Source organism: Copadichromis virginalis, linkage group LG16, assembly GCF_057382275.1.
Source record: "Copadichromis virginalis isolate Kocher_CV1m ecotype Utaka linkage group LG16, C_Virginalis_male_GT1.1, whole genome shotgun sequence".
In the NCBI taxonomy this organism is placed as follows: Eukaryota; Metazoa; Chordata; class Actinopteri; order Cichliformes; family Cichlidae; genus Copadichromis; species Copadichromis virginalis.
This window is the reverse complement of record NC_140633.1, coordinates 38,599,750-38,617,188: the sequence shown is the minus strand read 5'-3', so window position 1 is coordinate 38,617,188 and position 17,439 is coordinate 38,599,750. Positions and strand designations below refer to the sequence as shown.

The window sequence follows — 17,439 nt, the reverse complement described above, 5'->3', positions numbered from 1 at the left end:
CTTCAATGTAAAATCACCCTGTAATCACAGCCTATTATAACAGTTTATCAGAGAGGACACACTGAGTGCACACAGGATATTTCTGTGAAAATACATTCAGAAAATGTTTGAATGACACACTAATTCCCTCTCTGCCTCTCCCCGTCCCTCCTCTCTGTGGTTACACTGCTAGCACAAGGTTGTAAAGTGGTTTATTTTACAGACATTTCAGTTTAGGTTAATGCTGGCCAACACATGTCAATTTGACAGCTGCACGCCATCAGCAGTTACCATCTGAACAGGATGCCGTTCACAGTGTGATGTCCTGGAGTATGCGCTAAATGCATCAGCTCATTAATGAGTCACCAGGCAGGCTCTGCCCACGTGTGCATTGTTCTCTCACTTTTGATTTGAGAACGAAGTGCTTTATAAACAGTCGTAGACCTTTTAAAGAGCAGGTGAACAGGCTTGGGTTTTCACACAAAATTGCTTCTGGCAGAGCAAGACAATTTGTGCAGATAAAACAGGTGCCATCCACTCTCATCCCCTCTTAATTCACAATCTGATTAGAGTGCAGACGTAATGGCACAGAAATAGAAAAAGCTGTCAAGCTGTCTCTCAAATTCATGTTCCACGGTGTGAATGGGGACGCCGCCTTCCTGCGCTGTCAGCACAACGCTAAAATATGAGAGTGTGGCGAGTTTCTGTTGGTGGATTATTCCTTTTGGGTTTGGAGAAGTGATTTATGTTCATGTTTCATTATTTTGGCTTGTTCTTGGGTTGGGTTTCTGTATTTCATAGATACCCAGTGTTTAGTTTCCTTTTATCTGATATGTTCAGTCAAAAACTGTGGCAAAAAAAAGTTGGTGGGCTAACCACAATAGTTTTGGGCTGCGTTGAGTTAAAGTGTAGTTACATTTCCAGAGAGTTGCACGCCAGGTCCCGCCGTATGGTTTCAGAGAGGTTTATGGTCATGACTTAACTACGGTGTAAATTTCCCGGCGGAGGATAAATATCCAGTAAGTCTTCAATTGGATATTCCACCGTACTTCGAGTCCTCAGTTACTGTTAGTTTCAGTTCACGTTTAGATCTTTTTGTCTTGGTTTGGACGGGCAGGTGTGTTTGAAGTCGGACACGGGAGAAAAACAGAGTATAACAAAAAGCGAGCTGTTTATTTGGGCCGGAAAACATGAATACAAAATAAGGCAACATTGAACAATGGCAACGACTAAAACTAAAACCTAAACTGGGAAAAACTAGACTGATGACTATGTAAAAGACATGAACATTATTCAGAGCAGGAGCATGCGGGAAACTATGGGAAAACACATGAACAAGAACATGAAGTACCTGAACGTTAGACGTGACATGAAGGGAGGAAAACAGACGACCTGACTAAGACTGAAAACACAGAGACTACATACACACAGCAGGTGATCAGGGGACACAGCTGACACAAATGGACATAACGGGGAAGAGTAAAACTAAACACACTGAACAAAGAAACACAAGACTTTCAAAATAAATAAAACAGGAAACATGGAGAGACGTAGAAATGACAACACAGAAGGCCTGGGCGAAACATAACCGAGACTAAAACTTGAGGCAAACTAATAATAATCCTAAAACTTGACGTCATCTTCAAAATATCACAAATAGATCAAAACAAACTGAAAATGCTGGGTCACAGACTCAGCCCCTGATACTCTTTTGCATTTCCTTCTCTTCTGTCCCATCTCTGCTCGTCCTTTGTCCTCCTCTGTGTCGAGTTGATTCTTAGTTTCCTGTTCGGTTGTGTCTTCCTGTTTTGAGTTTATTTCTCCCTGCCATTATGTCTGTTGTCTCCACTTGTGCAACCGCCTGGTATCTCACCCCTTGTTCTGCTGTGAGTGTATATGCCACGGGTGTCAAACTCCAGTCCTCGAGGGCCGGTGTCCTGAAACTTTTCCATGTGTGCCTGCTGCAACACACCTGAATAAAGTTCAGTAGGTCATTAGCAAGACATGCTGAGGTGGCAATTCAGCTATTTGATTCATGTTACAGCAGCTCAAGAGTGAATGAGCGTGGCACAATAAAAGTAGTTTTAGAAGTACTTTTTTGTTTTTAAACGTACGCTTTTATTTGCATTTATGTGAGTAGGGTTAGGGGTTGTTAGGGGTTAGGGGTTGCCACCTCGGCATGCAGTCAAGTCTTGCTAATGACTTACAAATTTTATTCAAGTGCCTTGCAGCAGGGACACATGGAAAAGTTTCAGGGCACTCAAGGACTGAGGTTCGACACCCCCGGTATATGCTGTCTCTGTCTCCCCGAGTTCATTGTTACATCGTCCCTCATAAAGCTCTGTGTTTCCTTGCTCTAAGTTTTCCGGTGAATCTGTATTCCCTGGGGATTTCCAGTGTTTAGTATTTCTTTGCTCTATTTCCTGTTTGTTCCTGTGTTTTTGGACTAATCAGCATTAAACGCTCATATTGAATGTGACTCCTGCCTCCTGTGCTTTGCATTTGGGTCCATAATAAGCAGCTCACACAGCCAACTTATGACAGAAAGACAGACACGGCTCAACGTGAGCTAGAAAGTGATGAAACAGAAATTGTTGCACAGACTTCTTAAAAAATCTCCAGACACTTGGTTGTGCAACACTCAGTGTTGCAGAAATGTTGTCAGATCAGAGGCTGGAGACGGGAGCAGGGCTTGAACTCATCCAAACTACAGAGACCGTATCCTTTAACTATGTTAAAATCATTGTAATGGAGTCACAGTTACAATCCATCAGGTTCTCCTGTGTCTCACTGGTAACTTCTAACTTCTAGAGTCAGCATTTCTTCCAGCTTTCTTTCCTGGCTGCAAATCAGCTAAATGTTAACAATGCAGAGTGTTGTTTCCAGTCTTGCTGAACAACATCCATACAGCTCTTTAATGCTCTGCTACTAAGTGAATCCAGATAACAGAAAGACATCCTGCACAGCCTGGATTCACTCCTGAAGTCTGACGGCACCCGGCAGATTCAGGTCTGCAGAAAGCTCATCATCGAGGAGAACAGAGATGACCCCATGTGTTCGTATTATGTGCGGCTACTAGCTGTGAAGGTCGTGTACTGGAGTGCCCGTCTACATTTTATTCTCGTCTTCTCATCATTTCACAGAGGGCTAACACAGCTCCTTCACCTTTAATCTATTAGAAAGAGGAGGAATGTTGTGTAAGCAAGGCCAGTGTCTGTCTTCCTAAAAGTAGACAGACTCCTGACAGAGACCTTGAGAGCCGGCTCTGAGCAGAAAAATCTCTTACAGCTCTAAAATTCTGTTGTCCATCCAAATACTGTTCAAGGACAAATGTGTTCTGTAAGGAGCCTTCATATTCAAATATATTATCATTTTGTTATTTCAAGCAAAACTGACGTGCCTCACTTTTCATACCTGCTCCGCTGAGGCCAGCCCGGTGACCTCTGTGACAGCCTCCCCTCCCTGTACAAAGGCAAACATTACCACTTTTTACCTCTCAGAAGAAGCAACCGTGGAAGCTCATTTCAGAACTGAGTGCATATTGTCATAGTTCATCAGCAGTTAGTGAGGAAGGTCTTTAACAAGGTAATTGCCCTTAAAACCCCCAGAAACTATTCCAATAGTCATTAAACCACGTCTTTACTGATATATTCTGAGGTTTCAATAAGGCTACTGTGGAAGTTGTCAAATTATAGCTGTCTTTATAGGAGTAAGAGTTAAATCAGCATTTATGGTCAGTAGGAGCCGACGCCTCTACTTGCCAAAAATGGTAATACTCCTCAGACGTCTATGGGAAAATGGGGCGACTGCCTTGAATATTTTCCTTGTTGAGTTTATAGATACAATTGTTTTAAATCAATGCAGTTTCTTTGGTAGTTTCTGGTGCTTTGTGAGTATTGAGTATCAGTCCCTGTACTGTTGTAGCCAGAACACAAATGGGAGCTAACACCTCTAAATCTGATGCTAAGGCTCTCAGATGTAAAAGGCTGAGGAGGAGCTGCCACATGTGGAGGGGTGTAAGTATCTCGGGGTGTAGTCTGAGTGAGAGGAGTGGAGTGATTCACATACTATACGGGTCTGTTATGCTTTGAGAGAGAGCTGAGCATGAAAGCAAAGCTTTTCATTTACTGGCCCATCTAGATTCCCACCTTCACCTTATGACCATCAACTGTGGGTGGTGACTAACAGAATGAGTAGCTCCATCTTTTGTGAGAAGGCTCAACAGCTGCTACTCCTCAACATCAAAAGTAGCCAGCTGAGGCGGTCTGGGCATCCGAACCATCCGTCCCAGACTCCCTGGAGTGAGGAGGTGTCTGTGGAGAGGGAGGTCTGTAAATTGCATTTAATTTTATTTATATAGTGCCAAATCCCAGTCACCTTGGGTGCTTTATATTCTAAGCCTTAGAATCTAAGGTAAAGACCCGGAGTAATACAGAGAAAACAGATAAAACCCAACAATCAGATGACCCTGTTTGAGCAAATGCTTTGGTGACAGTGGGAAGGAAAAACTCCCTTTTTACAGCAAGAACCCTTCAGCAGAACGAGGCTCAGCGAGGGGCGGGGCCATCTGCTACGACCGGCTGGGTGAGGGGAGGGAGACAGGACAAAGACGAGTAATAAAGACGGATGGGTGTGATGTGTTACTTTTCCTCACTCTGTAAAACACAAAAGCTACTTTAGTTTGTGATGAAACTAAAACTGAGATGTGCCAGATTTTCAGACATTTCAAATTCAGACAGACGACTTTTGTTTAGATGTTTGGTTTTTTTTTTGTTTGTTTGATGATGAAACATCTCTAACGTGACTCACAAAGGAAATTATGCGTTTGACATGGGTGGGTCTCCTGTTCTTCAGTTCTGTTTTTATCTCCCAAAATATGAATAAAAAGTGTGAGCGTGTGTGGTAATTGTGTGTGTGTGTGTGTGTGCGCACGCACGCACGCACGCACGCACGCACACACACACTCTAAAGGCATTTCTTTCCCCCTTTCAAATCCAAATAAGTTTCTTTAAAAGAAGTGTTGCTGCCAGTTAAATATAATATTTACTTACTCTTTGAACCTGATCTCAGCCCTGACTAGGGATGGGTATCGTTTAGGTTTTATCCAATACCAGTACCAAACTGGTACTTTTGAAACGGTGCCGGTGCTTAAGCGGAGCTCGAACTGGTGCTTAAAGAATGGAGAACACACACTTTGTCCAAAAACCTCTCATGTTTAGCTGTTTTTTTGTAAAAAGATAACAATGTTAGCCTTTTCTGCAGCTATGGGGCATATATGGTATCACTCTTGGCTGGAAGCAGTGCTTAAACAATGGAAAAAACACCAATTTTGTCCAAAAACCTCTCATGTTTAACTGTTTTCCACTTTTTCTTTGGTCATTTTAGCCTTTTTGGCCAGGGTGAAGGGAGTATCTGCCATCAAACAAGAAGACAGCCGCATGTAGCTATGATGATGTTTGCTAGTTCACCTTACATGCATTAATGTAATCACGTGGTTAGCCTACTCAACGTAAATTACACACGAACATTAAGCTACTCACGCAGAGAAGAACGGCTGCTGCTGCATCATCATCCTCATCATTTCTGCTACACTGGCAGGGCTAGGGGCCAGGACTCTCCTCTTCAGATTCTTGGGGGATGTTGCTAACTCCGGTCCGATAACAGGCACCACACCCGCAGTAGATGGAAGCCCCAAACGCAATTTCATTGTTCTTGACAATGACAATAAATAAATAAATACTAAATACTAAATAGATGTGCACGGTGTGAGGTCTCGCAGCAAGAAATCAAATACGGTGCATTTCTCGGCTTTTAAAAAACGCTATGCGTCGCCAGGTGTTTCATCGGATTCGAGGTGTTACCTCCTTTGACAGTATCACAGTATCAGCTTAAAGCACTTGTTGCTGCTGAGTTTGCATCTTTTGCTGTGAAGTACAGCCAGACTTTGACCGCTTCGCCTTGGGCATTTTTAATCTGTAGCTCTGCTCTAAAATATGATGCAATCTAATTATAAATGCAAAACAATACAATTAAGTTTTTAGTTTGTTTCCTCCCCACAGTCATGATTTATGTTGAACACACAAGGCCTGTCACACCGAACCCCTGCAGTTATCATAGGGGGTCAGTCTAGTAGTAATTCCAAAAAAGTTGGCATGATGTGTAAAATTTAAATAATTTAAAGAATGATTTTCACAGTGGAAAATGACAAACACATCAAATTTAAACTGAGAAAATGTGGTTTTTTAAGGTCAAGGTTCAGGCTGATGAAAGATTCATCAGTCGTGGCTTTGCACAGAGATTTCTCCAGATTTTCTGATATTACACACATTATTAACATTTTTACACCGTGAACATTATTTTGAAATTCTTTCATAATTTAGTAGCTGCCGATTAACCTAGCCGCTTCTTTCTAGCAACACTTTACTTTCCAGCCTTTCATACAAAATCACGCGTTACGATGATTTTGTATGATAGCAGTAAGTTATATTGAATTAGAACAGTTTTCCATATTTCTGCATTTTTACAGAATTTAAGCTTTTTCACCAAAATCTGGCACAAAGTGACGCAGAGCATTCCCTGTTTAATGCTCGGTGTTTCCTGGGGAAGGATCTGAAGTTTGCCCGCCTAATGAATGCCCTCCAGTGTTGACACCAAACCCACGCCCTTGTAAGCAATCAGCGGCACTGCTCCTACCCAGGGCACTGAATCAGTGCGCGAGGAGAAGGAAAACATCTCTTTGCTGTGCGTGTTTACGACAGAGGATGTTTCAGAATGACACCACTTGTACATGAACCCCACCTCTCCCCCCCCGGCTCACACGTCGGGCGCTGCGTGCTGTGCTTGAGCGTCACATCACAGACTTAACGGGAATCTCGGGTGTCTGCACTAGTGATGGGATTTCCGGCTCTTTTTAGAGAGCCGGCTCTTTCGGTTCGGCTCACTAAAAAGAGCCGGCTCTTTCGGCTCCGAACCGGCTCTTCAGGTTGTTTTGTTGCTTTAATTAATTTATTATTAACAATAATATAAAATTATGCACAAAAGGAATTACTAACGTAAAAACAAGTGGTTTTATTTATATATGTTTATATATACTGAACTTCCAAAGCAGAGCTACTAGATCACTTAAATTACACAATTGAAAGCATGTGTGTATTGTTTGTGTATTTATACACAGGCACTCATATATATATTCAAATAATTAAAAAAAAAGTTCATTTACCTGTTATTACCACACACCAAATCCGGTCGTTGGTACTTGCTGGCTTGTGTAGCCACAAGATAACAAAGGCTCAACACTGCGCCCAGCATCCTGGAGCACTTCTGTTGTCTTTTGTACGTGTTTTGAGTTTTTATGTGCTTCTGAGTTTTTATATGCTTCTGAGTTTTTACGTGCTTCGGAGTTTGTACGTGTTTTTACATGTTTTGGAGTTTTTACGTGTTTTGGAGTTTGTACGTGTTTTTACGTGTTTTGGAGTTTGTACATGCTTCAGAGTTCGTGCTTTGTCTCTAGGGGCCACCGTAAATATACTTTTATTTATTCACTCCACATAAAATGTAATAAATAAATCATATAATACAAAAATCAACTATTCACATTTCAAGTTTTAACTATTTAAATTTTCAGCTTTTTCCTTTCACAAATTTAAAGTGAAAAGAACACAAAACACTGCAAACCACAACACAATTAAATATAAATTATAATATGAAAACTAAAAGAACATGCATATTCTCTGTCATATGGACCTGCATGAATAAACTTTCTCAATCCTTTATCATCTGCAACCGAAAATAGTTGTGGATGATTACTATACCTTTCTAATGTTGTTGTCCCTGCCTCTCTTTCTCTCTCTCTGGCTCTGTTCCTGTGCTACTGAGTGTAACTACCGCCCCTCCCCCCTCTGCCCAGCGTAAAGCACAAGGCCCGCGTGCAGAGTGAAGCGGGAAAAAAGTGCCAGAGAGAGGCTGAGAGAAAGAAAAAAAAAAAAAACCCACGTGACGGCTCGCGATAAGGAGCCGGCTCGCGTCGTTCACGTCAAAGAGTCGGCTCTAAGAGCCATTTCGTTCGCGAACGACCCATCACTAGTCTGCACCGCTCCTCCAGGATTATGCCCGGGATGACTCCGTGGTGATTTCTGAGTCCTTTTTGGAAACATTCATGGGTGCACGACAGGATTTCCCGAGTGGGGAAACGTGGGATTTTGTCCACTACCGCTGTCGTTTCCACTGCGCGGACGGCTCAGGTTTTGACCACAACTTGGGTTAAACTTTCCCGAAATACTCCGGTGTGAAGAAAGAAAGCCGGATTTACAATTAACTATTTAACCTGGTGTTCTCTTCACACTGCCGGGGATGAAGGCAGATCGACGAACTATGAATTTTCTCTTATGGATATTAGTCCCAAACTTTTTCCTGTGTTGGCTTGTGGTTGACGCACAGGTAAGAAACGTTATGCTGGGCACGCGCCACAGCACGCGGCATGTTTGTGCTGCTAAAGTCATATTTTTGAGCAATTGTTTCCCCCATTGAGCCCAAAGAGGCTCGACAGAAACATGAGAATATAAACTGTCATTATATAATGTTAGACCAGCACCATGCATCATTTCCCCTGTGTGCAGACACAGCAGGCAATCTAAAGAACACCAGCCATGTATGCAAGTATAGTGCATGTGCGCATTTTTCTGTTTTATTTATATATATATATATATATATATATATATATATATATATATGAATGTGTGTGTGTGTGTGTGTGTGTGTGTGTACGATAGGAGTCAACAACGAGCGATAGATAGATATAACAGTATAAGTGTATAAGTCATTTATTTTGTTATTTTGTGCTGTAGATTTTTGCGACCACACAGGTACGCACGCACGCACACTCCACATTTCATCATAAAATCAATATCAATATCAGCACAGCAGATGGAGGCGATGCATTTGTTATGAGCTTAACTTGCTAGGAGCAGTTTGTTCCACATCTGATAAGTTTTGTGTTCTAAAATAACCATCAGCTGCCTTTCAGATCACATTGTGATGGGTTTGTTAAGCCTCACTTTTTTAAGTAATGAAGCAAAACCAAACTGAATGCCTCCTAGGAACAAGACCAGTATGTTTGAGTTTAGATTATTTGTCTTAAATTGTTGTTGTTGTTTTTTTTAAATAAGATGATGCATGTGAATATAGTATTTTGCATGTAACCCGAAGCTGGGCTGACTAAAAAATTGACACATGAATCACCAGACTTGATGTACTATTAGTCACTGATGAGTCCCAGTTGTTTATAGTGAAGCATAAGCTTGTCGAGGGCAGGAGAGTGTTCCTGCATTAACAGCACCACGGACAGCGGCTTCAGCACTGGATCCTCTGTGATGATGAAGGATCTGAGTGTACATAAAAACTAGAAAATAACATTTCTGATGCCAAGGCATCATTTCATAATATGAATATCAAATAGCAATAATGGAATAATGAATAGTGCTGGCCATATAGATTCAAATGTTGAAATATGAGTCATTGAAAGTTGGGATTGTTTGGTTTTTGCTTCACTGACAGATGCTACTCCTCCTTTAATTTGTCAGTATTGTATTTAAAGAAAGGTGTTTTTTTAAATACATTTTCCAGGCTGTTGCCTGCTAATCAGACTCAAGTCTTTGCTTCAGTTTGCAAGTGAAGTGCAATCTTCTTCCTGTACAGCTGCTTTAATTTCATCCATGTCTGCCATCAGGTTTACATGCATTTTTTCCATGAAGAGAGATATTTAGCTGGCTAAGACAAAGATGTGTGACGATAACACCTTTCACTCTTAATCCCACAGATTAACCTTTACTTCAACTGTTTCATCAGTGGGTTCAACGTCAGATCTCTTTGTATTGTTGGACAAATTGTGGGGATTAATTCAGAGTCTGGAGTCAGATTAGGTAAAGCCTACCAAGGCTCACTGGCTGAACTCTGAGTCAGTGATGAACACGTCAGCCTGATTTGCAACATCAAATAAAGCGTGCACATATTAAACAGCAGCTTCAGTTTACCTTAGTTTTAAAAATAACACACTGACCCGCTGGGAAGTTTTAGGGTATGAAATAAAGAAGAGAGCTCCTTTCTGCATCTAACAAAGGATCCACGAAGGAAGTTTCAGGGGTTTAAATGTACTTAATGAACTGATTCTGATGCCTGGCACTATAATTATTTATCCCAAGACTGAAAGTCAAACATCTGCTGTGTACCAGCTAACCACCCTCAGTGAGATGGCTGGGCTTAGGCTGGGTTGTTTGGCTCAGGAAGGTGTAAATCTGGAGTCCAATTAATGGAACAAGCCTTCAGGTGTGGGACACAGACACCTTCTATTTAGAAAATCTGTCTATGAATGGGAGCTGATTTAGTACTGTGGCTACCTTTGACAAAGCTGGGGCCCAGTTATGATGATTCAACTGTAACACAGGACATATTATTCTCCAAGGTGAAAAAAGAAGGGTTGGGTAAGGGCTTTAAGTATCAGGAGAGCTGCTTGTACAAGAAATAGAATAGATGTAGAGATACTGTGAAATGACGTCAAAAATCCCCACCTGAGCTCTGTTGAAGCAATTATGGTCCAAAATGGCTCTAAAAGGTTTTGAAGGTATAAGCTGCTACAACAGGAAGTGCTTTTTTTGAGGTTATCGCTGCTAGAAGAGTTTCAACCAGTTATTCATTCATACTGGGATTATCTACACCTATGACTCAAGCTTTATTTGTAGCGCTGTTTATATCCGGCAGAGCAGACAATTAATTTTCCCCAAGGTGCTGCATTAGAAACTGCGACAGCCGTGGAGGGCCGCACCCAGAAGGGAAAGCTAAACACCCAACCTGACCATAGAGTCTGATGACATAAAATACTGATATCTGCTGATGTTAAAAACAAATTTTCCCTTTCTAACAGATGTAACACACATGTCCTTATCATTTTGTGGTTCAAAATAGGTGTGCCCTCTGGTGGACAGCATGTGCAACAGCAAAACAGCTAACAGCTAATAATTTTACGATATGCCGAGTGTTGCAATAAAAAATAATATAAAAAACAAACACCCAGCACGCCCCTGCCTGCGGTTTATCCTTCAAGCTCGGGTCCTCTACCAGAGGCCTGGGAGCTTGAGGGTCCTGCAGTATCTTAGCTGTTCCCAGGACTGCGCTCTTCTGGACAGAGATCTCCGATGTTATTCCCAGGATCTGCTGGAGCCACTCGCCTAGCTTGGGAGTCACCGCACCTAGTGCTCTGATTACCACGGGGACCATATATATATATATATATATATATGTGACTTATCACCAAATTATGAACTCAAAGTTAAACTTTTTCAGTATCTGTTTTATCCAGTAAAATCTGTAAGTTTTGTCTCTACAGTTATTTTTTTTTGCTGCAAAATGAAAAAATGTGGTGAAAATGCCACAAATGCTGCTGTAAGTTGGAGTCTTTCTGCATCTGAATGGGATCAAGTTAGCAATTAAATGCAATATTTTTCTGAAAATACAGCAGTTAACTGAGATAAATCATTGTAAATCACATGTTTCTGTCTACAGCAACCTTCCTGTTTGACTGGCAGCCAGCTGTGTTGAATCCCCTCCAGTTGTGCTCATTGAGAAAGACTCAGACTGATTTCTGGATTTATAAATTAGATAGCAATTATTTGCAAACCTTCACCAACCTCTCTTAGAGGGACTGCATTCAGTCCAAACCTGCAGAATGTTTTTTAATTCAACCTTTATTTATGTAAATTTACCTTGATAAAAGTAATCCCACTATGACTTAATGTGTTATTTATACGAGAGACCTGTTTCGGTTGCCTCCGATCAGGCAACATGAGCTCTCTTGTTCATGGTATTCATGGTTCAAGTATTTCAGTTTTTTTAATTAAATTTGAATATTTCATGTTCCTGTATCAATACAATATTGGCGCACAAAATATTGCAATACTATGCTGTATTGACCTCCCCATGTAGCTGCTTGTAATTTCTTCCTTTTCCAGCCTTTAAGTAAAAGTAACTGTTGCTGGATATAGTTCAACATGATTGGCTCAGTTTTAGTTGCACCAGTAGACAAATATAAATGCAAATGATCAATTACGTGATCAATTATGTAGGCTCCAGATGCTCCAGATGCTTTAGATGACCAGTTACAGCAAAGAACTCCAGAGGTTTTTGATTTGATTTACAATAATGGTCTGGGAACAATGGCTGCAAAGTCAAGACTGTTGTTCAGGTTTTAAATATTCTAGGTAATAATTTTTAACCTGCCCCAATTTGTGCTTAATGTACAAGTTGTTAAAATTTAGTAAACAAACATGGTGGGAATCCTTCTTAAGCTTCTACCAAATGCTTTGTGTTAGCTCAACATTATAACGATTCTGAGAGTCGATCGGTTGGCTCCTCCAGTATCTTTAATTTATGCATGCATAAATTAAGAGTAAGTCCAAGTTTCCTACCACACTCCAGATGGAGCTTTAACATATTTCTGAAAGTATGTTAACTATAATTAACTCTACTGGGAAATGTTAAAGCTTCAAATCTGAAACACAGACATCTTAAACATGATCTGCAAAGAATATTAACCGTGTTTGATTCTTCTGCTTAATGGGCTGTTGGATATATGATCGTACATGGGTTTGTAAGCTTGACATGGTACAATAACCACACTGTTATTTTCCTGGAGAGGCTGTGAGATGGCTTAAAGCTGTAATGACGTCTTTTTTTTAGATTTTCAGTGAATGTCAGGCTTGGGTTTGGAAAACTGGAATAATCACATAAAAGGATGTTAAAAGTTTGAGGAGTACATCTGAGAGGTCTTAGATTTCTGTAAGAAGTGAAGCAAATTATGAGAGTGGAAATGTACGGAGCCTGCAGGGGACATGGGAGAAAAAAACTTAAGATGGACTTTTGCGAGATCTCGCAAAAGTTTTAGCCGCATTCTTCGGCCTTCGACCTCCCGTTAGCTCGAAGCTAACGGGAGGTCGAGACCTACTACAGCCGGGAGGAGCACCGCTTTCCCGGCACATCGTGCCTCGACCTCCCGGTTGGCTTCAAGCCGGCATCCGAAGATTGCGGCTAAAACTTTTGCGAGATCTCGAGTTAGTTTTGCGAGATCCCGAGTTTGTTTTGTGAGATCTCGCAAAAGTCCGTCTTAATTTTTTTTTTCTCCCATGTTGCCTGCGGGGCTCCGTAGAAATCAGAATCAGAATCAGAATCAGAATACTTTATTGATCCCTGGGGGAAATTATTTTTTGTTACAGTGCTCCATTTTAAACCAACATTAAGACAAGACAGACAATACACTAACTAAGAATAGTACAATATATACATATATATACATACATACATACATAAGTCACTCATAAATAAATAGTTGGAAAAGAAACATGTGTAGTTGTAGCAGCAAACAGTGTGTTAAGTGGATGCGTTGTACAGGGAGATGGCCACAGGCAGGAATGATTTCCTGTGTCGTTCAGTGGTGCTTTTCGGTAATCTCAGTCTCTCACTGAACGAGCTCCTGTGACTGACCAGCATGTCATGGAGTGGGTGGGAGGTGTTATCCAACATTGTCTTTATCTTGGACAGCATCCGCCTCTCCGACACCACCTTGAGGGAGTCCAGCTCCATCCCCACAACATTGCTGGCCTTACGGATCAGTTTATTAAGTCTGTTGGCATCTGCGACCCTCAGCCTGCTCCCCCAGCATGCAACAGCATAGAGGATCGCACTGGCCACAACAGACTCATAGAAAATCCTCAGCATTTTCTGGCAGATGTTGAAGGACCTCAGTCGCCTCAAAAAATAGAGACGACTCTGGCCCTTCCTGTAAAGTGCTGTGGTGTTTTTAGCCCAGTCCAGTTTATTGTCAATGTGTACTCCAAGGTATTTATAGTCCTCCACAATGTCAACACTGACCCCCTGAATTGAAACAGGGGTCAAGTGTTTCCTGGTCTTCCTGAAGTCCACGATCAGTTCCTTGGTCTTTGCCACGTTGAGCTGCAGATGATTCTGCTCACACCACGTGACAAAGGAGTCGACCACAGCCCGGTACTCTGTCTCATCATCCCTGCTGATGCATCCAACCACCGCAGAGTCATCAGAAAACTTCTGAAGATGGCAGGTCTCTGTGCAGTGGCTGAAGTCTGTGGTGTAGAGGGTGAAGAGGAAGGGGGAGAGGACAGTCCCCTGTGGTGCCCCTGTGTTGCTAATCACCTTGTCAGACACACACTGTGGGAGACGTACATATTGTGGTCTTCCTGTCAGGTAATCAACAATCTAGGACACCAGAGAAGCATCCACCTGCATCGCTGCTAACTTATCACCCAGGAGGGTCGGCCTGATGGTGTTGAAAGCACTGGAAAAGTCAAAAAACATGACCCTCACAGTGCTCGCCGGCTGGTCCAGATGGGTGTAGACACGATTGAGCAGGTAGATGATGGCGTCCTCTGTTCCGAGACGAGGCTGATAAGCGAACTGAAGGGGATCCAGATGTGGTCTTACTATGGGTCGCAGCTGGTCCAGGATGAGCCTTTCCAGGGTCTTCATGATGTGGGAGGTCAGTGCCACGGGCCTGTAATCCTGGGGGCCACTGGGACGGGGCGTCTTTGGTACAGGGACGAGGCATGATGTCTTCCACATCACCGGGACCCTCTGCAGACTCAGACTCAGCATAAACAGTTTATGAAAGACTCCACACAGCTGGGGGGCACAGGTCTTGAAGACAAGGGGACTCACTCCGTCTGGTCCAGCAGACTTGCCTGAGTGAAGTCTCCTCATTTGCATCTCAACCTGGTATTGAGTGAAGGTGATGGGTGGGGGAGGGGTGTCAGGAATCTCACAGGAGGCAACATGTGAAGAGAGAGGCTGGCACAGTGGTGTGGCTCTGGATTCCAGGCTGACTGCAGGTGAGGTTGTGGGGGTGGGTGCAGACACTGTGGTGTCGAATCTATTGAAAAACAGATTCAACTCGTCGGCTCTATTCTCACCTCCCTCAGCTCCCCTGCTATTGGTTGGCCTGAATCCAGTGATGGTCTTCATGCCCCTCCACACCTCTCTCATGCTGTTCTGCTGGAGTTTCCACTCCAGCTTCCTCCTGTAATTGTCCTTAGCCTCTCTGATCTTGTCCTTTAGTAACACCTGGATCTTCCTCACCTCCTCTTTGTTGCCCCCTCTGAAAGCCCTCTTCTTGTTGTTGAGGAGGGCTTTGATGTCCTTAGTCACCCACGGCTTGTTATTTGGGTAACAATGAACAGTCTGAGCTGGAACAATGGAGTCGGTGCAGAAAGTTATGTAGCCTGTGATACACTCAGTAAGCCCATTGATGTCCTCGGCGTGAGGCTCACAGAGTGTTTCCCAGTCGGTCACCTCGAAACAGCCCTGTAGTTCTGCTATTGCCTCCTCTGACCACCTCCTGACAGTCCTGGTGGTCACAGGTTCCCTCCTCACAATTGGCACATAGCGGGGGGTGAGGTGAATCAGGTTATGATCTGACCTACCAAGTGGGGGGAGGGAGGAGGAGCTGTATGCATCCTTGACGTTAGCATACAGTAAGTCTAAAGTTTTCTCTCCCCTGGTGGGACAGTCCACATATTGTTTGAATGTTGGTAGTGTATTGTCCAGTGATACATGGTTGAAGTCACCCGAGATCACAATAAAGGCACTCGGGTGCTGAGTCTGTAGCCGAGCTATGGCAGAGTGGATAGTGTCACATGCAGCTGTGGGGTTAGCAGAGGGTGTCAGGCGCAGTGGCCCGTGGAAATGGAAGGGACTCAAGTGCAGATTCAAAACCGGAGGCCAGGGGTGAGGTGTAACGAAAAGAGATATTTATTTTACAATGCTCAAAGGCTAACAGAAAGTGCAGACTAGAATCAATGAACATAAACTAGATGTCTGAGGCGAGAGAAGATACTGTGATGATAACTAGACGGCAGGGATAACTGAGTGCAGGTACTGGGCAGGGGAAACTGTGGCGGGCCAGGGCACTGAAACAGAGGAGAGAGCAGTCAGGGGAATCCCACAGAGAGCTGCGAGTGAATCTAAGGATAGTACACTGAGCTGTCTTACAAACTTGCAGGTGAGGGTTGCGTGGAGGGGGGAGGCAGGAGAGGTCCAGGTGGGTACTGCATGCAATGCAGGGAGGCAGGCAGGAAAGAATGGCAGCTCCGACACGGAGAGGGATTACCGGCGGCAGCAAACTGGTTTCCAGGAGAGCTTGGTAGGTGGGTTTTCGCGGCTGACGAGAAAAACAGAGATACGGTTAATACATCTGATGAGTCACCAAGGAATGGACGTGAGGCCGAGAACTGACTAAAGTTGGCAGATAATCTGGCGAAGACCAGTTGAGTGCGCCGGTCATAAATACTGCTGGTCCGATTGCCATCAGGTGAGGAACAACAAAGACTCCACCCAGTGGGGAGGAGCTGATGCTGTGGAAAACCACCCAGTCCACGACACTACCCCCCCATCAAGGGTCGACCCCCGGCGACCGAGCCACCCGCGGCCCGCGTCGAGCCCCGTAAAAAGCAGAAAGCAAAGCAGGATCCAAAATCAAGGAACGAGACACCCAGGACCGCTCCTCAGGCCCATAACCCTCCCAGTCCACCAAGAACTGCCGGACCCGTCCCCGCCGACGGACGTCCAGAATGCGCCGGACCGCGAAGGCAGGATGCCCATCCACGAGCCGGGCGGGAGGAGGGGGAGCGGAAGGAGGGCACAACGGACTCACGACCACCGGCTTGACCTGGGAGACGTGGAAGGTCGGGTGAATGCGCAGCGAGGAAGGCAGCTTCAACCGCAGCGCAGAAGGGCTGAGGACCCGCTCCACCTCGAAGGGTCCAATGAAACGCGGGGCCAGCTTACGGGATGCCACCTTGAGGGGAACGTCCTTAGCAGACAACCACACTTTCTGCCCAGGGGAGTAGGCAGGGGCTGCCCTGCGGCGACGGTCCGCGTACAGGCACTGGCGAGCAACGGACCGGCACAACGACCGACGGGTCAACCTCCACGCCCGCTGACAACGTCGGAGATGGTGTTGGACCGAGGGAACCTCGAGGCCGGCCTCCTGGTCGGGGAAGAGAGGCGGCTGGTAACCTATGGAGGCCTCGAAAGGCGAGAGGCCAGTAGCAGAAGACGTAAGCGAATTGTGAGCGTATTCTGCCCATGGCAGCAACGAGGACCATGAGGCGGGGTTGGAGGCAGCGACACAACGGAGGGTGGCCTCCAGTTCCTGGTTGAGCCGTTCGGCCTGCCCATTCGTCTGTGGATGAAATCCTGAGCTCAAGTAGGGTTTAGCCCCGAGAGCGGTGCAGAACGACCTCCACACTCGCGAAATGAACTGAGGGCCCCTATCTGACACGATCTCGCAAGGTATGCCGTGGAGTCTGAAGACCTGCTCAGTCATAATCTTGGCTGTCTCCGTTGCAGTGGGGAGTTTGTTTAGGGCAATGAAGTGTGCAGCTTTGG

General features: G+C 44.2%; 1 protein-coding gene across 1 annotated transcript in view; it reads left to right on the top strand.

Annotated features, from left to right (window-relative positions):
- The first annotated feature begins 7,980 nt into the window (after window positions 1-7,980).
- Window positions 7,981-17,439, top strand: part of pth2ra (parathyroid hormone 2 receptor a) — a 69,458-nt gene continuing 59,999 nt past the window's right edge. The window contains exon 1 of the mRNA XM_085434731.1: window positions 7,981-8,415. Within this exon, the coding sequence (XP_085290857.1) occupies window positions 8,329-8,415 (87 nt within the window). The 5' untranslated portion in view covers window positions 7,981-8,328. The remainder of the gene's footprint in view (window positions 8,416-17,439) is intronic.